Consider the following 22,830-nt stretch of genomic DNA (forward strand, 5'->3'; position numbering starts at 1 on the left):
AAATAGCAAAATATTTACTTTGTCCTACAACAGTTGTTATGAAGTTTCTCGAAACATATTATGTCATGGATATGTCGTTTTCATGATACCTAAAACTTGTACACAGTGATCTTCTATTTAGAAGTCTTATTAAAGAATATATTTTGTTTTCTCAAACAAACATTGCATGTTGTTTTCGATTATGTTGGGTATGTTCTATTTAAGTACACTTTGTTTGTTACCATACATGCTCAGTATGTTCTATATGTCATATAAGAGTAACATTTGCAGTTTCTTGTTTAGGACTTGTTTTCAATCATGTTTAGACAAAACATAGTATGTTTCGTATGTTTATAATTAGTCGAATTATGGTTTTCTGCAGTATGATAGAAAACATGTGTAACATAAACCTAATTCATTTTTTTGAGCAGAGACATGCTACACTACCGATCATAGAAATGTAGAATCGATTTTTATTGCCTACGTAAAAAAATATCCTCCTAACAGAATCTTAGCTATTGCGAATCTTTTCTGAAATCCGCATACTGGCCAACAACTTGTGCGCCGACAGCCCATGCGCCGGGTTGTGCGCCATACAAAATGTAAATAAACAAGTGTCAGAATAGTTCGCGCCAAGAGCTCTATCTCTCTTAGGGTTCGGATCCATTTTTTGTCTAAAACATTGCACTTCCTTATGTCTGGAAATAATGTACAACAAAGATATTTTTGTCGGTAACAACGCTTTTACTTCATTAAACTACTGATTAATAGTGATTTAGCTAGTGAAAAACTTGGCGCACAGGCATTCAGCGCGCAAATTGTGCGCTGGTGTGCGGATTTGAGTTAATCGTCGCAAAGTGCCCAACACACATTAGAGAGAAAAAATCCGGGTACCGACAAGTGAGTCGCGTTCAGTGTATTTCTGTGTGGAATAGACTAAAGGTTTCTGCTCCCTACCCAAGTAACACAATTTGTTATAATACTGTATATAATACACGTTTCATACAAACGTTCATGTTTTGTTTTAAATATGGGAAACCTATTTTCATACACTTATATAACCGAAAAAGCGCAAAAAATGGCGGCTTATAAAACATCTTTGATGTTACTGAAGATGTTTTTCAATACATTCTTATAACATAAAATTATGTATCGAATATGTTCTCAGCAACATCATAACAACTTACTTATTGCAGGCACGAAATTATTATTTGTCATCCACGCACAGCAAATAAATATTGCATCTTTTATAAATGCAGTATTCAGTGATGGCTCAAAATAATTTTCAGGCCTTACATTTCGTTTGTAATTTACCATCTCGATGTTTGGGCACTACGACTTAATTTCATGTGCCGTTCAAAATTTATGGTGAAATAAGCACTTTTCCTCCTCATAAATTCATTCGCTTTCCCTCGGATTGGAAATAAGAAGGGAAGCTTTTTGACATCTCTTTGGTTTGTAAGAGATTTTCAAACAAATTTTCAGACATGCAATATGGTGGCTTCTTGACAAAGTACCGTCAGAATGTTTTGTGATGTTATTTTCAATTATGATGTATTAATGATGATCTTTTAGACTGCAGAATTTGTCTTCATTATCAAAAAATAAAATTATATTATTTCATTACATATTTAAACTGTTCCGGATGGATAATTATTGGCAGAAACATCAGCAGATGGACAAGCGGCTATATATAAAAATTTTAGTGTGAAACTTTTTAGCAGGCACTGTAATTGGTCTGGCCTGATATATGGAAGAACTCAACATTTTAGAAATACGTTCAAATTACGACTGTTATACATCTCAATAACATGTTTATCGAATACCACTTGAATCGAATGAAATACATTGAAAAAACATCATAGCAACGTATTTTGAACATCTACTTCCCAATAGAATACGACGATGTCATTTTTGGTTTTGGATGACCTATTTTGAACATAGGTATAACAATAACAAAGGTGGAGTGCGTTTGCTAGATCGAAAACGAATAAATTATTACGGGATCAAAAATAGTGTAAAAACTGTGCTGGTAAGTGAGATTTAGTCGCCACGTAAGTACCCCAGTGATTATTAGGTGACGGGAGGCCTGCCGTTTATATAAAGTTGAATGGTGGCGCTCATTTTTTGAGTCATGGTGACAGTGGTTTGCGCCAAGTTTTTTAGAGACTATTAACATACCCATTTGTTACCCCGTTCAGCATACTTGTAGCGGGATCAAACTGCAAAGCATAAAATTAAAGATGCTATCGTATTTGGATTGCCTTGTATTTTTAAGTGAAAGAGATGTTTATTAAATAATGATCAAGTGAGTGAGAAGAGATAGCAAACTGATTATGTTCTAGATTAACGTATTTAATACGTAAAAACAACGTTTTTATAACATGTTTGAGCTCAAAGGTTATAACTATGTGCTGCTGATGTTATACATATCATCTTCAATTGAAGGAAGACGATGACACAAATATCTTGTGTGAACAACGTTAAATTTACGTTATTTTAACTTGTAGTGAGGATGATAACATTTTTCAGTAACTTGTTATTGCCAAACACAGTTAAAACATGATTTCAACATAATATGTGTACAGATACGATTATAGTACTATACTACAACGTCTTTTTTAATGTTTATTCTCAAAGATGTTTTCTGTGTTACTTGGGTAGTGGAGTGGAGACGCGCGATAGAATTTTCTTTTTGGCTAGTTCTTGCGTCGAAAAGTGGTCGGTTGTTAACGGCGGTTTGTGTATATTGATCCATTGTCAAATCATATCACCAACCATAGGTGACTCCCGGACTGACAATGTACCTTACCCTACTAACAAAAAATTCCTTCCTGAGACAAACGTGGAGATGCAGCGATTCGCGGTCTTTATAACAACGTTTGTCTTACTAACATTCCCTTCCATCCTCGATGACCGTAAGGACGTGGCCGGCGCCGTTATTGACCTTATTAAAGTTGAGAGCTCTCGACCTGTGTACATTGAGAATAGTAAGCTAGTCCCAAGCCCTATTCATTGGTTCCTTGTGCAATTTCGATTGCTCTGGTCAATCACGGAGTAGCAACTACGAATTGTGCGGTCATCTATGCTCATGCTCATGCAAAGTGCCCAACACACATTATACCCTGGCGCGCAACCTAGAGGTCGAAGAGAAACTTGTCGAAATGCTAAAAATTGTTGAGAAGCTCAATATGAATACCTATATAAAAAAATGACAGGAATATATGTTACCACAACATATATTATTATCTACCGTGGAGGGCCCATATTCTGCGCACCTAAGACTTTTTCAATTTCAATCAGCTGTAACAAAATCCAAATCAAACCGATTTGGCTGAATTTTTGACTGCACATAGTTATTAGCTTTGTAAATAAGGGAAAAATATAATTCGCATACAAAACAATCAATTTATATGTAAAATAATGAAAATTCTACAGTGTGTCTTTGTTCCTAATTCTGCGCACCCTTTTTTGGAATTCCTTATTCTGCGCACTAATGTTCCTAATTCTGCGCACATAGGAAAAACTCTGAAAAGATAACTTATTGTAATGAGAACATGATTCATAGATGAAATTCAATTGAATTCTTCATTTTCAACTTTTATACGACATTACGACCATATTGGGACTTTGCATGTCCCCAACATTGATACTACCTACTTTGAGCACTAAGCAAAGGGAATTTCAATCATAATACACAAAAGGATTTTGTAGCATTAGCATTATAGAATACTACTACGTAAAGCTTTTTAGTTATCCGCATATGCACATATTAGTAAAATTTACTTTAGTTTCTAAAGGTAATATAAACTTTTCCGTCATGACAAGGTGGCACAATCTTTGTTAGCAAATTGAGACTTCTTTCTTGTCTAACTCCAGCGTTTCCACTGTTTAAGAAAATTCCATGTAAACTCACATCAAAGATCGCATTTGACGAATGCTTGCATGAATACATAAAATTTCTCCCGCGGTTGATAGCAAATGTTTAAAACAATTGGTTAGTCCGGTCGAACTATCAGATCAAAAATGGAAGAATCGTAAATTAGTCTTCGAAGTTTATAAACTAACTTGTTGAGACGTAATTCCATTCACTGGATTGCTAGAAACATAGAATATCCTAGTTATAACTATGTTGGCATTTATATGATGTTTGTTTATTAATTATATGTTTAATACTTAGTGTTGAAATGTCTGCGCAGAATTAGGACCACTATTTAATACCGGTTCCTAATTCTGCGCACCTAAGAAGAACAAGAAAATTAAGAAAAGAAGAAGAAAACTCAATTGTTTTTTTGCCGATTCTGATTCCTCGAAGACAGCTGTACAGGATGCGCATGGAAAAGTAGACATTCTCTTCATTATTTATGTCGCAAAATGCTTCAGCTCATGAGGCAACTTTTTAGCAGCTTCGCTAACGGACACAGATTTCAGGCAATTTCCAGCACATGCAACATCATTTTATTTTTTGACAAAATATTGGTCGTTGATTTGAAAAAAATTTCTTCACAAACTTTTTCATTACTATTGAAACAATATTCAAAAAATATATTTGAAGCTAATATTGAACTAGTGTCCCTGATTTTGTGGTATATTCGAGAAAGTGCGCCGAATTAGGGACTGTGCAGAATTAGGACCGGCCACGGTATAAGGGCCGATTTTACCGAGCATAATGCTCTTTGAGCCGCTTCCATGTATAAACTGTGATAATTATTTGATACTTGATATTTGTTGTCTTTCCAAATCGTGACAGATATCAAACCGTTCAAATGCCAAACCAAACATGAGAACCAACAACAACCACAACAAAATTATCCACAATCAATATCAAGCCAATTTTGAATCATATCTCAAAACATGTATCATGTCATGTCACAGAGTGCCATTTAATTTTATTTCTAAATTATTAAATATTTATCAAATATTCTATTATGTTTCAATAATGTGTGATATGTATGTATAAACTTGACAAATTCTTGAGAAAAATAAAGCATATTTGAGTTTTTGTGTTAAAATAAGATGAATACTATTTATTTATTTTGATTTAAAATTCTTCAAAAATACTGATTCATAAGGCGCATTAATTTTATTGGGGTACAATAGTCTATTTCACCGTAAAAAATGATTGGCATTAAAATTTATGATCACAATATGGCAATTAGGCGTTAAAGTGGCTTGGTAAAATTATTGATGCATGTTGATTTCGCAGTTGTCGACAGTTATTGACATTTTGAAACTTATTATTTACAGTAATAAAACATCTTGACTGCCAAGGCACTGTTTTCTAGAATTTATTGAAAATATATAATGAAAAACATACTAAGATACATAATCAAGTATGCTCAGATTCATATAGAACATGAATCTGACATCGCAAAGATGTTACGCAGGCTCCACCTTCTGCGCTTTTCAGTCGTATAGCAGTCTGCAAATCGGTTTTATTGCTTCAAACCAAAACTTTGTAACTGGTCATATTGGAGTCGAAATAATTTCTATAAGACATGTTGTGTTACTTGGGAGGGGCATAATGGACACCCGGGGCGAAATGGACACCCCTGTTTTTTCCGAAACCGTTGACTTTTATGTAAAACGTTTAAAGCATAAGTGTAAAGGAACAAGTCATTGTTCTATTTTTCAAAAGTACCATTTATATCCCTTCAAAATAACCAAAATATCGTTGAAATTGAAGTATGTTTTTCATATGGTGGATTTCTTATAATTTCGAAGCAGCAGCAAATAAGGCATTACGAGTGTGTGAGTGTGTCCACCATACAAACAAGTGAATTGTTAGCTTATCTACATGTATACTCAGATTTAGCAATGGATGGAGTATTATATGTTTGATCAGAACTTACTAAAAATAGCAATTTCAATGTTGTAGTCGATTCGGGGCGAAATGAACACTGTCAATTATGAATGGATGTACGCGCATTGCATACTGTTAGGCGTTTTAAAGAGTTTGAAAAAAATCAATCCGATTATTTTAGCCTAAAATTTATTTAATTAACTTTGAAGTTATGTAAACTCCTCTAAGATGGAGTTTTATCACCGACGAACCGACGTGACAGCTAGAACAAATAAATTCAAATTTGTTGTCCGCGACGCCATGATGAAAAATAGCCGAACACTATCGCCACCTCTATAACGGCTCGCGATGATTTGATAGCTCGACACCGAACCCCCGTGTGTTCATATAGGAAACGGTTCGCGTCTGCGCTGATTTGACAGAAGCGATCGCTCGCTTTGGTGGTCGACCGTTAAATTTGGGGGGGGGGGGACACTTTTGAATCACCACTGTCACGTCGGTTCGTCGGTGGTTTTATATCTGTGGTATTGATCTCCGTAGGCAAATTTCTTAACTGGTCGATATTCTCAAAGATACAGCATAAAATATGCAGGGGTGTCCATTATGCCCCGATGGGTGTCCATTTCGCCCCGTACCTTTCCTGCCAGCCCCAAAAAACACACGGTTTTCAATTCATTATTTCTTCTCAATAATGTCATTCTACCAGCTGTGAATGATTCAAATACGTAGGAAACAAGTTGTAGGCCAACTGATTATATGTTAAGGTTTTGTCTGTTATTCAGGCCAAACATACTCATTTGCTTAGGGTGTCCATTATGCCCCTAATCCCCCTACTGATTAAATAAAGCATACGGTTTAGAACAACGTTATTTTCTATTTGTATTTATAAGTCTACCAGTTCACTTCCATTTTCTGGTATCCGTTTGCTCTAGCACGCAATAAAAATATTCGAAAAGTTTCTCATAATACGGTAACTAAATTAAGTCCAAATTTTGAGTTGTTATTCCAAGTACTGTACCAAATGAATAAACTAAGGCTAAAACAATGCAATTTTAGTGATGGTATGATAAGAAATTTGTAAGTAGACTCATCTTGGTCAGATTTCCTTGAAAATGACCGTTATAATAAAGATAAATATCATAAAACTTAAATTTAGGAGACACATGAACTTTCCACAATAGGGATACAAGTATGTTTTAGAAGTGAGAATCGTGTGAATCAACAAGACAAGATGCACCCATGCTTCTTCAACACAACAAATCTCATTAAAAAGGGAAAAGCACATTTTTGTTTATTTTATTTGGTACAAAACAAAACGGCTTCGTACTTCACCAATACAGAACATCATATTTTTTCTCTTCTGGTCAAAGTTGCTACTAGAAATTGTAAAGGCAGGTATTTAATTCGTTTCAACTTAAAACCATTATTCGTTAAAATGAGACGAACTGTTAGTGAATAGTAATCCTACATTAGGCATGGTGCACAAATTACGTAATGCTAAAATCGGCGATTTCAGACTCCCCCCTCCCCCTTGTTACGCTTTTTGTATGAAAATCAAAAATATTTTGTATGGCTCGTAACGCTAAGCTAGACTCCACCCCCCCCCCCCCTCCCCCTATAGCGTTACGTAATTTGTGTACGATGCACAGTGGGAAAAATCGACCCAAAAAACGGATCTTTTAACGCCACTGGTTTCGGTACGTGAAGTTGACCATTTCTGACGTAAAAAATTACGAGAAATCGATTGATGCTAAATTCATTCACCGCACGGCACGGGAAATGGTTCATTTTGCCCTTTTTTCATACTAAAAGAGAATCAAAATGTACCTTCAAACAACCAAAACGACTGTAGATCGTTGAAAATAGCTGCAGGTGTAATTGGAAGTTAGTAGCAATAATAAGAATACATAAAAGATCCTTTTATATGCCTATTTTGCCCCAACAACTGCTGGATATTCACAATTTTTCCTAATTATGAGTGGATTTTTAATGTTACTGATTTGAAGTTGATTTGTTTGGCATAAACAAAAAGTGCTAGAACTATTGTCACCAGAATCATCTTCGGGAGTTGTCCGATTTGCCCCATTTTGCCCTATTTTAATGAAAAAATGAAATTTAAAATGTATTTATGAAAAACAGATACTGCTATGGAACGTTGAAATCAGTTTTAGGTGAAATTGTAAGCTAACAGTTATCATGCACATATATGAAAGATATTTTCCCTATTTACCCTACATGCCCCTAAAGCTGCTGGATAATAACATATTTTGTATGTTTTTTTTATGTTGCTGGATGCAAAACATGAAGTCGTGCACACTACCAAAAACTCGCGTATTTTTACGTCATATTTCGCCGACATATGACAGCGAGATGAATGACGGGAAATTGCGTATGCTTTTAAAATTACACGAAGGCTTTGGCATAAAAAATACACGTCATGACGTAAAATAGGCTTTACATCATGACGTACTATGTTTAAGCATTGTTGAAACTTGACTTTTACAGTACCAAAATCTTTAATTTTATCACAACTTATTAATTATATCACTTACTTGATTCTGCTGGGTTTTCGAAAAAATCTCGCTGAACGGGCAATCCCTTTTCTTTAGACTTTTGCCGCTTGTATACCACCATTCAAGACAGCACTAGTCTACCGGTATCTCCTCCAAAATTATCCGTTTTAAACCACTGATATCTGCATTCCTCACGTAGCAAAACTCGCATAACCATTTTGAAATGCCACCGAAAACAAAATTCACATCATGTAGAAAGAATTTCTCTAAATAGCTCCAAATAACCACTGATTGATTTGTTTCCGGCGAAGTTTGGCACTTTGAATTTCACCTTTCGAAAACAGGGCCACTTTAACTTAAGAATTGAGTGCTCTTTTCACATATAACACCTCTCCGACAACTCTCTGCTAACCACAAGAACCGTTTTTCATTGCTGGAATAATCACAAAGCTAATCCCGGGTGGATTATTAACATAAAACAACGGAATCCGAAATCGACACAAAAAACCCGACGCGACCGACGACATTTTGACAGCTTTTGCTCTTCACACGCGCAACGCTGTTTATGTTTTGCGACGTGTAATTTTATGTCACCATTCAGTCAAAATCAATTGGCGCATACAATATTGCTGCATTTAAGACAGAAGTTTGCTTGTATTGGCGTTAAATTAAACTTTTACTAAAAGGCATTCTGAATGCGTTCATCATAACATAAAAATCAATCACATTTTTCGTTGCGTCATGTTAGTTTGCGTCAGATTTTTAGTTTAAATCACCTGTAACATTCAGATTTTTTTGGTGTGTGGATCATTTTTGATATATACAAATGCGTTTTATCGATTTATGCTAAAACCATTCTCGGAATGGTATGAATAGCTGTCCATTTTACCCCAATTTTCTCTGATTTTTTGACATGAGATGAATAAATTAATTTGCCCTGATTTTTTGTCATGTAATGAATAAATTGATTTCCCTTATTAGTATTGGTACTGAAACCAGTGTTATCAAAAAGACATATATATGACTTTTTCTGTAATATCAGCTTTTGATGGGGAATTAAGGGCATAATAAGCATTTTATAAAATATGTCAAATATGCGCTAAACTGATTAAATAATGCGTTTTAAAGCACCAAATTATCAATATTCAAGATGCCTAATTTAATCAGTTGTTTGCATATTTGCCACAAATTAAGATTAAGATTAATGCTTATTATACCCTGAATTCCCCAAAGTCATATATTTTAACTGTCCTTTCGATTACATTGGTTTCAGTCCTAAAAGTCCAACAATTCGCACATAAGCAAATGCGGGAAATCAACTCATTCATGAGGCGACAACAAATCAGGGCAAATTGGGGTAAAATGGACAGCTATTTGTACCCTCCCGTGAATGATTCAAAGCCAATCGATAAACCGTATTTGAATATTTAAAAAATGATCCAGGACTTCGTTTATTGCAATTAGTGACATTACAAAACAATACAAAAAATGTTATCATCCAGCAGTTTTGGGGGCATGTAGGGTAAAATAGGGAAAATATCTTTCATACATGCGTATGATAACTGTTAGCTTCCAATTGCTACTAAAACTAATTTCAACGTTCCATATCAGTATCTGTTTCTTATAAATGCAATTTAAATCTTTTTTTTCTATGAAAATAGGGCGAAATGGGGCAAATTGGATAACTACTGAAGATGATTCTGATAATAACAGTTATAGCGCTTTTTGATTATGCAAAAAAAAAAAACAAAATCAAATCAGTAACCTTAAAAATCCATTCTAAATTATGTAAAATTCACAATTTCCAGCAGTTGTTGGGGCATATGGGGCAAAACAAGCATTTAAAAGGATCCTTCTTATATGTTTATGATTTCTTATAACCTCTCATTACTTCTGCAGCTATTTTCAACGGGCTACAGTCGTGTTAGTTGTTGGAAAGTACATTTTGATTCTCTTTTCGTATGAAAAAAGGGCAAAATGGACCACTTCCCGTGCCGTGCGGTGAATGAATTTATCACCAATCGATTTCTCATAATTTTTAACGTCAGAAATGGTCAACTGCACGTACCGAAACCAGCGGCGTTAAAAGATCCGTTTTTTGGGTCGATTTTTCCCACTGTGCGATGCCTTATAGAGATCTGCGGAGGCGGCCATTGTGAGCCAATCGTGCAGAGAGAACTGTCAAAGTGTGAGCCAAATGAACATTAGAGTGGGTCATCGTTTATATGGAAAACTGAAAAATTCAAAGGTATCCCATCAGATCAAAGCTTTTTTGATCCCATTTCAGGACCCAAATAAGTGTGCAGAATTTGGGCAGGATTGGTTATGTCTACGTTTTGCACATCGCGTTTGAAGTTTGTATGGAGTTTTACATGGAAAAACACACTTTTTTGCATTTCTCTCATAACAAGCTCGAATTTTTCTAAAACCATGTAACCGATAAAAGGAAAACATAGCCTAGGGTGTCCTGAAAAACTTTGTCGAAGATCGTGAAGTGTTCTGATGCTTATGAAAAAAGTTATAACGTTGGCATTGCTTGGCGAAACAGCATGATTTTGTTGCTATTGTTATTCATTTACATGTTAAAACATAAACACATGCATGCGGTTCGCTGTTTATAACTATTTTCATAAGCATCGGATCGCTTTGCGGTCTTCGACAAAGTTGTTCAGAACATCCTTGGCTATCATTTTACAGTATCGGTTAAAAAGTTTCAGACAAACTTTTTCAACTTATGGCAAAAATGCAAAAAAGTGTGTTTTCCCATACAAAATCCCATACAAATTTCAACTGCAATGCGCAAAGTGTAGACGCAACCGATCGTGCTCAAATTTTGCACAGATACTCAGGACCCGAAACGGAACCAAAAAAGCTTTGATCTGAGAAAACGGTTCCGATGACCCACATTAATGAACATGCTTATCGGTCGTAGGAAGGCGTCGTTTGAACGGTGTTGCAATCGGAACTAAATAAGTTAATATTATTTATTTTTAATATCGAGAAATTGACGGCATATGTATGTTTAGTGAAAACATAAAAATTTATTAATTCTGCTTTCAAAAGCTCATGCTTATGACGACACTTTTGTTGCTGCACTTGTTGAAAAAACTTCCATTGCTGCTTCTTGCTTCACTTCTGCCGATATGATTAGCGTAACACTTTTGCAATAAATTTCAGATTTCTTCAATTGCTCCGCTATTTCAACAAAATTTTGAAAAAAAATTCTACCATAATTACAGAATGTAAACAAAACAACTTAAACCACAAAGAAGTCACGCACTAAGTTTGAACATCTAGCACTGTAGCAAGTGTTGGCAGCTGTTGTAAACAAAACAAACAGCGTTGCCGAATCGACGTATGTAACTTCCGCTCATCTCTATGTAGAGGATTTCTATTAGTGAAATGGCGTGCGTGTCAGCTGAAATGGACTTACGACACATAAGCGATCAGCAGAGAAGGATTAAGGACAGTTAATTCCAGAACATATGCTGTATTTGGTCAGTGTTAGTTGCCTTTCAATAAATAAATTTTCTTTGAAAATCCTAAATACAGATGTGAAAAGAATTCAATTTGATTTTGTATGAGAACTTATTGGACACGGTGTATGTACCGGTACACGCCACTGCTGTGTTGATGGTGGGTTTGTTGGCCGACGCAGTGACACCTGTCGAGCTGTGGGGCCGGAAATCTCGCCGGATGGCAGGGCGAGCGGTGTCTGGGCTGGTACTCGGTCAATGGGCCACCGGACGTTTTTGGAGAGGGGTGGAGGTGTATCATAGGCGTCTTCCCTCGTGGGCGTAATCGACCGACCGTGGCATGGCCACCTTGAGAAATCGATAGGGGAAAGCTCCTTGGTAATTAGGGCCTTTGGCCCGAGCTGACAGTCCTGCTATGAGGACTGACGATATTTTACGGTTTCGTATTCTAATCAACGTTTTGTAGATGATTAACTTCATGTGACGCCGAACTTTGTTCGATCGTAGAATTCTGCGAAGTCCAAGTAAGCTCTATTTTCTTCCACAATGTGTCACTGACTTTCTCGGCTAGTATCGTTGTCGGCAGTCGTCAGCGAGCCTAAGTATTGCTAATTTAGAGAAAAATTTCCGTTTTACGGAAGATTGAAAAAGCTACCGCAGCTGTCAAACTACTGATTTTCACCAAGTTATCATCAATCGGGTCAAGGATGCCTTGGATACAACGCCATTGATCATTGTTTGTTGTTGCTTTCCAGAGCAATGCACATTGCAAGCATACTTTGATTAGGCCATCAGTTTCAATGATATGATGATTTTCATGGCTGCGGTAGGACTTTGACAGCTGCGGTAGAACTCGGCGGCTACCGCAGAGTGGAAATTTTTCAAAAAATCCGCAATACACGAATTCTTCAATTGCCTCGATTTTTCACCGTCCCTGGTGATTCTGGGTGGCGGTCGCGTTAATCCTCCTAGATCCTTTTATCATCATGATTTTTGTCTTCGACATATTGACTAATCCGATTTGCCTAGGTTCATTATTTAGTCGGATGTACGTTTCCGCCATCGTCTCCAATTTGCGAGCTATTTAATGTCATCGGTGAAACTAAGCAGCTGAAAATCGTGAAAATCGTCCCACTCGTGTTTATCCCCGCTCTCCTTATTACACCTTCTTAAACATTGTTAACCCGTTTGACCCCAGGTAAAAAATGAAAGTTCAAAAAGTCGCCAACAGCCCATTTCTCAACAGAATTTATAGTTTTGGAAATATACTTGGACTTCTGGACGGAGTAAGGCCGGTGGGTCACTGGGTCAAGTCGGGCAAAAATAAGGCCAAGTACGATTTGCACCCCCATAACTTTCTTCTTAATTCCGTTGCCTAACGATAGTTCGTGTTGCTACAGGTTCGAATTTGAGATTTTCCGATAGGTTTCTTTTCAGTTCTTCAGATATTCAACATTTCAGAACCAGTCTTCATTTGCGTTTGTTGTTTTCAAATGAAATTAAACACGAGATATTATTCCCTTATTGACCCCATAGGTAATCGGAGACATCTTTAGAACATGTGTTGCCCTTGTAGTACTGTTAATATTTCCTGAATATCTCGATGGATTGTCCGAATCCGTCCTTACAAAACATGAACACTCGAAATAACCACCAAGAATTATTTTCAATTATTTTTATCGCTTTTATTTGCACCAATACTTGAACATCTGTATATTGTTTGTTATATCAACGAACAGTAGAAATTTTGGACGATCTGATTGAAGTCATGCCTTGACTACAGAGAACCGTAGATGGACTACAATTAGACCTATTTGCATGCGGAAAATAACGGTTAGCTCTAGAAACCAATACTACATCATACAGGAGTAAGTAAAAACCTCGACTAGATTCCTGAGTACCCGGGATGGCCTGGCTGAAGTCAGGCCTTGAATTCATTGAGATGTAGATGAACCGTAATCACATGTTTTACCTATGTGGAACCTCTGTGCACTACATAAAATCATATTCTATCATGTGTCAATGAAAAGGTCTCGCACAACTATTCCTAGTAAAATTTGATGACCTAAGCGAAGTCATGCCTTGACTTCAGAGAATCATAGACGGACAACAATGAGAGTTTTTTGCACGAGGAAAACAATGGTTAGCTCCAGAAACCAATACTGCATTGAACAGGAGTAAGTAAATACCTCGACTAGATTCCTGAATACACGGCACATCTTGATTGAAGTCAGGCCTTGAGCTCTATGAGCTGTTGATGAACTGTAATCACATGTTTTGCCTGTGTAGAATCTCTATTGACTACATAAACTCACATTCCATCATGTGTCAGGGAAAAGGTCTCTCAAAACTTTTCCTTGGAAAATTTGATGGCGAAGTCATGTCTTGACTTCAAAAAACCGTAGATGGACGACAACAAGATTTTTTTGCACGCAGAAAACAACAGTTGGGTTGAGGGTTGGTGTCGCCAATATGGCCTTTCGGTTAATCCGAGTAAAACATCTATTGTTCTTTTTACGGAAAGGAGAAACCGTAATGTTCGACCTTTGCGTCTCTTTGATTCTGAAATCGATGTGACTGAACAGGTAAAGTACGTTGGAGTCATTCTTGATTTTGATTCCAAGCTTTCCTGGACACCTCACATTGAGTTCAGAATCAAGAAAGCTTGTATGGCCTTCGGGCAATGCCGGCGAACCTTTGGTACAACTTGGGGTCTAATACCCAAGTATATCAAATGGATCTACACAACTGTTGTTCGGCCAATATTGGCTTATGGGTGTCTTGTGTGGTGGCAAAAGGGCGAAATGAGAACGGTCCAATCAAAGTTAGGCCATCTCCAAAGGATGTGCTTAATGGCGATGTCTGGAGCGTTCTTTTCAACTCGCACGGCAGCGCTCGAAGTTCTCTTCGACGTTGCTCCACTACACATTCATCTCAAACGAGAAGCACTTTCTTGCACTTACCGTTTACGGGTACTCGGTCTACTAGAGGAAACTCCTGTGAACCGCACATCGACACACACCTCGTTGTTTCCACTTTTGGTGAATTGGGACAAAATTGTCCTTGCTCCAAGTGATCCTACAATTGCTTGTAATTTTCCATATAGGACATTTTCCACGAAATTCCCTTCCCGGGAAGAGTGGACATCTGGTTATCTGGAGAAAAGTATTTCAGACAGCATCGTATGTTACACTGATGGCTCCCTTCTCGAAGGTCGAGCAGGTGCTGGTGTTTATTCTTGTGAGCTAAGGCTACATCAGTCTTATTCACTTGGTAGACACTGCACCGTTTTTCAGGCCGAAATTTTTGCTCTTATGTGCGGAGTGCAATCTGCACTTCAGCAGCACGTAATGGGAAAAGTAATATACTTCTGTTCAGATAGCCAGGCTGCTATTCAAGCACTTTCTTCGGCCAACTCCAGGTCGAAGATAGTTATCGCTTGTCGAACTCAAATCGAGGAGCTGAATTCAGCAAACGCTGTTCACCTTGTATGGGTACCTGGCCATTCTTCCATCGCTGGAAATGAATTGGCTGATGAGTTAGCTCGCACTGGAGCATCACATGACTTCATTGGCCCTGAGCCAGCTATTCCGATATCGAAGTGTTGGGTAAAGCTTCAGACTCACACCTGGGCTGCTACTCAACACAGACAATACTGGAATAGTTTGGAGTCATGTCGTCAAACCAAATTGTATTGTACTGAGCCATCTCCAAGGGTGGCGAAGTATCTTACAAATCTGTCAAAGCAGAATTGCAGCATTCTGGTCAAAGCATTGACTGGCCACTGCCGACTCAGCTATCACATGGTGAATATTCAGCAAGCTGATTCATTTGCATGTGATAGCTGTGAATCCGATTATGGAACTTCGTATCATTTGATATGTAACTGTCCAGTTTTTGTGCAACTGCGTTTCCGAATATTCGGTAAACACTTATTAAGTGAAACTGACTTCAGAGACCTGAATATTCAGGATATTCTGTTGTTCTTAACCCGCTGTGGTAAAGAGCTATAGGCTCTCTTTCGCTCTATGCGTTATTACTCAGGGCGTTGTTTGAACCCATTGTGGTACGCTTATGCGTTAGTATCCTCTTCCAGGGTACTTTTCCTATTTCCCTACCTGTCCTTATCCCCATCCCTATCCTTATTTCCTTCCTTATCCCTCAGGTAGATGATGAAATAGGCTATTATTTTGGCGATGGCACAAATGTCCCAAATGGAGGATAACGTGCCTCTGAAGCCGGCCTTCTGATACCTGATACCAGGCCTTGAGCTCTATGAGCTGTTGATGAACTGTAATCACATGTTTTGCCTGTGTAGAATCTCTATTGTCTACATAAACTCACATTCCATCATGTGTCAGGGAAAAGGTCTCTCAAAACTTTTCCTTGGAAAATTTGATGGCCTAAGCGAAGTCATGTCTTGACTTCAGAAAACCGTAGATGGACGACAACAAGATTTTTTTTGCACGCAGAAAACAACAGTTGGCTCCATAATCCAATATTGCTGTGTGCATTCAAAATGCAAATATCAAATGCGGGAGCACCAAATGCGGTAAGATTTTCTAACAAGTAACCCGATGTCAGTGGGAGCTTCCGAATCCTAGGTTGGCGGTGAGATTGGCTATGGTTGCTACGTTGCCTTTGGTAACATGTGTTACCGCGTTTGAAGCGCATTTGGGCACCGTTTGCATCTTGAACGCACACAGCAATATAACATCGAACTAGAGTAAGTGATTTCCTCGACTAGATTCCTGAGTACTCAGGATATCTTGATTGAAGTCAGGCCTTAAGCTGTTGATGAAATGTAATGTAAACTCATAATCCATCATGTGTGAATGAGCAGGTCTCTCAAAACTATTGGTAGTCAAATTTGATAAACTAAGCGAATTCATGCCTTGACTACAGAGAACCGTAGATGAACTACAATTAGACCTATTTGCATGCGGAAAACAATGATTGCCTCCAGAAACCAATACTACATCGAACAGGAGTAGGAGAAGTCAAGGCATGGGCGAATTGAGGCATGAGCGAATGAGTTTATCAAATATCCCTAGAAACAGTTTTGAGAGACCTACTCATTGACACATGGTGGAATATGAGTTTGTGAAGTGTAATGTGATTACATTTCATCTACAGCTCAATGTACTCAAGGCCTGACTTTTGCCATGCCATCCTGGGTACTCAGGAATCTAGTCGAGGATTTTATTTACTCCTGTTCGATGTAGTATTGGTTTCTGGTGGCAATCATTGTTTTCCGCATGCAAATAGGTCTACTTGTAGTCCATCAACGGTTCTCTGAAGTAAAAGCATGACTTCGCTTAGTTTATCAAATTTCTCTAGGAATAGTTGTGAGAGACCTTTTCCCTGACACATGATGGAATGTGAGTTTATGTAGTCAATAGAGATTCTACAATGACAAAACATGTGATTTCAGTTCATCAACAGCTCATAGAACTCAAGGCCTGACTTCAATCAAGATGTCCCGTGTTTTCAGTAATCTAATCGAGGAATTTACTTACTCCTGTTTGATGTGGTATTGGTTTCTGGAGCTAATCATTGTTTTCCGCGTACAAAAACTCTTATTGTTGTCCGTCTATGGTTCTCTGAAGTCAAGGCATGATTTCGCTTAGGTTATCAAATTTTCCTAGGAATAGTTGTGCGAGACCTTTTTATGGACACATGATAGAATATGAGTTTATGTAGTGCACAGAGGTTCCACATAGGTAAAACATGTGATAACAGTTTACCTATAGCTCAATGAACTCAAGGCCTGGTTTCAGCCAGGCCATCCCGGGTACACAGGAATCTAGTTAAGGCTTTTGCTTACTCCTGTTTGGTGTAGTATTGGCTTCTGGAGCTAACCGTTGTTTTCCGCATGCAAATAGGTCTAATTGTAGTCCATCTACGGTTCTCTGTAGTCAAGGCATGACTTCAATCAGATCGTCCAAAATTTCTACTGTTCGTTGATATAACAAACATTATACAGATCGAGAATCCATCGAGATATTCAGGAAATATTAACAGTACTACAAGGGCAACACATGTTCTAAAGATGTGTCCGATGACCTATGGAATCAATAAGGGAATAATATCTCGTGTTTAATTTCATTTGAAAACAACAAACGCAAATGAAGACTTGGATGGTTCAGAAGTGTTGAATATCTGAAGAACTGAAAAGAAACCTATCGGAAAATCTCAAATTCGAACCTGTAGCAACACGAACTATCGTTAGGCAACGGGATGTGCAAACTCTCATTGAAAAACTTCATTAAGAAGAAAGTTATGGGGGTGCAAATCGTACTTGGCCTTATTTTTGCCCGACTTGACCCAGTGACCCACCGGCCTTACTCCGTCCAGAAGTCCAAGAAAATGTTGATCCCGTATATTTCCAAAACTGTAGTATTGTGCGAGTTTGTGTTTAAAATTTGGTTGAATTCTGTTGAGAAATGAGCTGTTGGCGATTTTTTGAACTTTTATTTTTTACCTGGGGTCAAACGGGTTAAATAGTCGTATTATTGAAAAAAGTATTTTATGCAATTCAGTATCATAATTTATATTTTATATAACTCATTTTGGTATCATAAAGGCCAATTTTTCCGAACTGGTTCATAATGCAACTGAAATAAGTTGCATAATGAAAAATAGTTGTATAATGTTCATAATGCAACCCATTTGAGTTGCATTACGAACATTATGCAACTCAAATGGGTTGCATTATGAAAAAATCATTGCATAAAATTTTGTATGGAACTCGTTGCAAAACTCGATTTTTTCAGTACTCTTCGTATTTATCCAACTCGGCAAGCCTCGTTGGATAAATGCACGACTCGTGCTAAAAAATCAACTTTTTGCCACTCGTTACATAAATAACTATGGCATTTGGATTTATCTAATGATAATAAATAAAGTTAAATAATAAAGTTACAATAATATTATAAAAACTATTGCATCCTATTCATCTATATAATTCCTTCTGTTGCAAGTTCATCGAAAACATATGGTGCTCTAGATGGGATGTAACGCTAATTCATTTGTTTCGTTCGCCCTTCCGTGAGTCGGAATTCCGTGACATTCGGTCTTTTGTAGTAGCCCCGCCACACCAGATAACGTTCTTCCTGATCCACCCATCTTACTCACTTCGCTCGTCGCTTTTTTGTGCCAACCAGATTTGTGGTGAACCATTTTGCAGTATTATTCCCGGCATTCTTATAACATGCCCTGCCCACTACATCCTTTCGAATTTATGTAGCTTAACCTTTAGTATGAGCCATACTGCTGTATAATCCGTAGAACTTTTTAGTTACAAACTCGCCTTTACTAATTTCTAGTCAATTTCATAATATTTAATTTCACTATGCTTTCAGACATTGCACACAGTTGTTAAAATAACCTTACCGAAACCTTCATTTGCGGTTTCACTGAAGTTTTGATTTTTTTTTTCTCATCTTTCAGCTCCAGATCGCATTCCAGGACAAGGAGGAGGAGAACCGCCGACTGAAACACTACATCGAAACGATCCTGGTGCAGGTTGTAGAACACTATCCGCAAATACTGGAAGTTAAAGCGGCATAACCGCCCACCACCAACACCAACCGGGCAGAGACGGACACGTCTTATCCAAATTAGAGAGTATAGGGGTCAAACAGGGCAAACATGGTCCTCGAAGGCCGACTAGGACTGAGCAGGACCAAGGTTACACCTTGTTATACCTTTCATAGAATCAGTATGTAACTAACTACTACAACCACCACCGGTTTGTGATGATGAGATGTGATCGATGACGAGAGGAGACAAAGCAGCAGCAGATTAACCTTCCTCCCTCCCAGCCAGATGTAAGGAACTGTCACGTCCCACGAGCGAGTGTGTGTGTGTGTACCTATGTTTTAAGAATGCATTCGAGGAAGGACTGAGGATATCTTTTGGCGTATTTAAGTTATTTACGGAGTAGTTGCAACAAGAGCGATCGAATGCAGAAGCAGCCAGCAACATCTTACACGAGCAATATATTTTATATGTATTTAGACTTAGGAACTACATCCACACCAACACTCTAGCGAGTAGGCTCGTTCCCCTCCTGTTTGTGTTTAGCGTTTAGGCTAAAGAGGATGTCTTTTTTTATAAATGTGTATTTTATATAAAATTTAATTTTCCAAACTCCGTTAAAGAAGGCTCGATTATTGAATTTGTATCCCTTTTTTGATCGAACAAATTCTTTCCTTTGTAATTCTCATTGAAACCGGACCACCATCAATTCTGGGATTCCAAGTCTGACATGTTTAAACAATAGAATATGTTACAGTAGTCCTTGAATTAAGACTATTTTCAAACAAAAAGAAAATGAGGCACAGTGATTTTCTCCGATTTTCAACATATTCTATAAATTAAGCATGAAAACACGAAAACCAAGAATCTTTGCAAATAGTGGATCCGTTTCAGCGAGAATTACTCCTCTGTTATCCATGTTAAATAAGAGACCGTAGGAGCCCAATTGAAAAAAAAAATCTAGGAGAATACCAAATGATGATACTCGAAAAACATATGCTACAGGTGATCGAATGCTCAGAATAGTGGATGCATTCGATGCTCAATTCAATTTCAATTTGCGCAACAAACACGTGATATCAAATGGAAGCCTTTAGCCTTTTACCGAAATACACTATTATGATCCTGTATTCCAGCTCTGAATAAATCAAATTTTGTACTATTTTAGCGTTAGAAAGAAAAAAATGAACAAAAAGATAATCGTTGGTGCTTTTAGCGAACATTTTTCGTGTCTTTAGCAACCTTGAACACATTTGCCTTTATGGGATTATGTCTTTTTTATCGATAAATGAGATATTTTTTTTTTTTTGAAACAATCTTGTATCATTCTAAAAGAACATTTTCCCACATCAAAGTATTTTGTAAATATATTTTCTTGTTCGTTCGTGACGGGTAGTATAACTGGAGCCCTCATGACGACACTTCCCTCAAACTGAGTTAGCCGAAAGTTCGAGCAAAAATCAAACTGTTTTACTTATTGTATGTTGTAACCATTTAGCGTTAGTCGCCACGTTGAGCATTGAAGAATATAAACAGACAGACTCGTGTATGTTTAGTTAGACAAAGAAGAAACACCTGTTGCGACGTTTTATATATTTATACAATTACAAAAAAATCAACGGTCTGTAAACTGCCGGTGGACGCATAAATGTCCCATGTGCAAAAACAGACAATCGAGAAAATCGCGTCCAAAGTTCGAAAAAAGTAAATTGTCTCAACTATGAAGTATAAGTGCTGAATCGTGTTCTAGCATCAACCAATTTTTAATTTGAGCACTAATTTTTATTTTAGAGCGATTTTATAGTTCCATAGGATTTCCTATGAAACGTGACGCTTATGCGTCCACTTTTAAGAATGTTACAAATCGGCCATGCATTTTTACAACAATTTTCGGAACAAACTACCTATTTTTATTTCCCAATATGATAGTACCCTACGATACATGGTCATGGGCTGCAAAATCTCAATATTGCCAAAAATGCACATGGGACAATTATGCTTCCACCGGCAGTAAAGCTCTGTGTTTAACTGAGATTTTTTTTTCTTACTCAACAGAATATACAGTGAAATGAGCAAAGTGGTTTCGTTTCTTTGGACGATGCTACTTTCAAACACAGTAGAAATTAACTACAAGAAGAAAAAAAGCAACACCCGTTGAGCATTAATATATACTACCTACCTTCTAAATGTATTAGTTGTGACTGTAGAAGAACTAATCGAAGATGAACAGTTTATTAAGGAAGATATCAACAGCTAGAAAGAATGGAAAATCAATTTTAAATTGGATGCCAAAATAGCGTTCTACTACTACTAAACAGTACTGTATTAGTAATGATGAATGAACAAATAAATACTGACTAAAACACTAAAATAACCCGAGCTTGTGCTCAATTGTGAAAGAAATTCATATGTGGGGTAATCTTTACTGGTGAGCTTACTTATTTGAATACTTGATGAGCTACGATCTGCTCTGACGAATATGTAGTGTCTACCTAGTAGATTGTTAAGTGATACCTACTAATTAGCAGTCACATTTTTGATTAAACTAAGGATCCATTTTAAACCGCCTAGACCATAATTTGACTATATCAAACCAACCAAACATCTTTACGCAATTTAGTATTATAGTTTCAATTTTATGCAACTTTTTTGAGTATCATAATAGCCAACTTTTCCGCACTGGTTCATTATGCAACTGAAATGAGTTGCATAATAGTAAATAGTCGAATAATGTTCATTATGCAACTCATTTGAGTTGCATTATGAACATTATGCAACCCGAATAAGTTGTATAATGGGAAAAAAATCATTGCATATAATTTTGTATGTAACTCGTTGCAAAACTCGATTTTTTCAACTCGTTACATAAATAACTATTATCGCACGTCACTAGGAATCAAAGGTAGGTACACAATTTATTCCATAACCTTTTACATTCTACACTTAACACCACTTTGCTACCAGTTGCGCAATTAGATCTAAGCTGTCTTCCAGCTGAAACTAGAGCTTAAACTTTATTGACCGCCCGTAGTTGCTGCTCCAGTATCGTCAGACCATTACCCGTTCCATGAAGAAATTGATTTTACCGATTACTAGCTGTCCCCGGCAAACTTTGTCTTGCCTACTGCGTTTTTTGACGATCCTAATCCAACTACCAAGTTCAAGCCCCCGTTCAAAATGAATCAAACATCGATTTTCGTAAATCTCAATATTTCTCTATATTTTTCGGCTCATAAACCTTCCTTGGCTGAAAACTAACAGAACAAAACTAAGACGACCCAAATTGGGCCCTCCGTTCGCAAGTTATGCGCGGTCCCACGTATGCCACTACATTTTTTTTTTTTCTTTATTAAAGAGGCTTTCAGCCAGACGCTGGTTCACCTCTCCCACTACATTTTTATTATATATATATAGATTTAAGAATTGTGTACTTGGTTCACTCTGTCTGAACGAATTTTTGAAAAATGCCAGTCCTCTGAATAAATTATTATGAACTGTGTAACTACAATATTTCAAA

The 22,830-nt window shown here is 37.2% G+C and overlaps 1 protein-coding gene across 13 annotated transcripts in view; it reads left to right on the forward strand.

Annotated features, from left to right (window-relative positions):
• Positions 1-21,687, forward strand: part of LOC109418806 (rab11 family-interacting protein 4) — a 365,611-nt gene extending 343,924 nt beyond the window's left edge. For all 13 annotated transcript variants that reach the window (XM_062861163.1, XM_062861160.1, XM_062861162.1 and 10 more), the window contains one exon: positions 19,224-21,687. In XM_062861163.1, coding sequence (XP_062717147.1) covers positions 19,224-19,343 — 120 coding nt within the window. In that variant the 3' untranslated portion in view covers positions 19,344-21,687. The remainder of the gene's footprint in view (positions 1-19,223) is intronic.
• Positions 21,688-22,830: the final 1,143 nt, after the last annotated feature.

The sequence above is a fragment of the Aedes albopictus genome, chromosome 3 (genome assembly GCF_035046485.1).
Source record: "Aedes albopictus strain Foshan chromosome 3, AalbF5, whole genome shotgun sequence".
Classification (NCBI taxonomy): domain Eukaryota; kingdom Metazoa; phylum Arthropoda; class Insecta; order Diptera; family Culicidae; genus Aedes; species Aedes albopictus.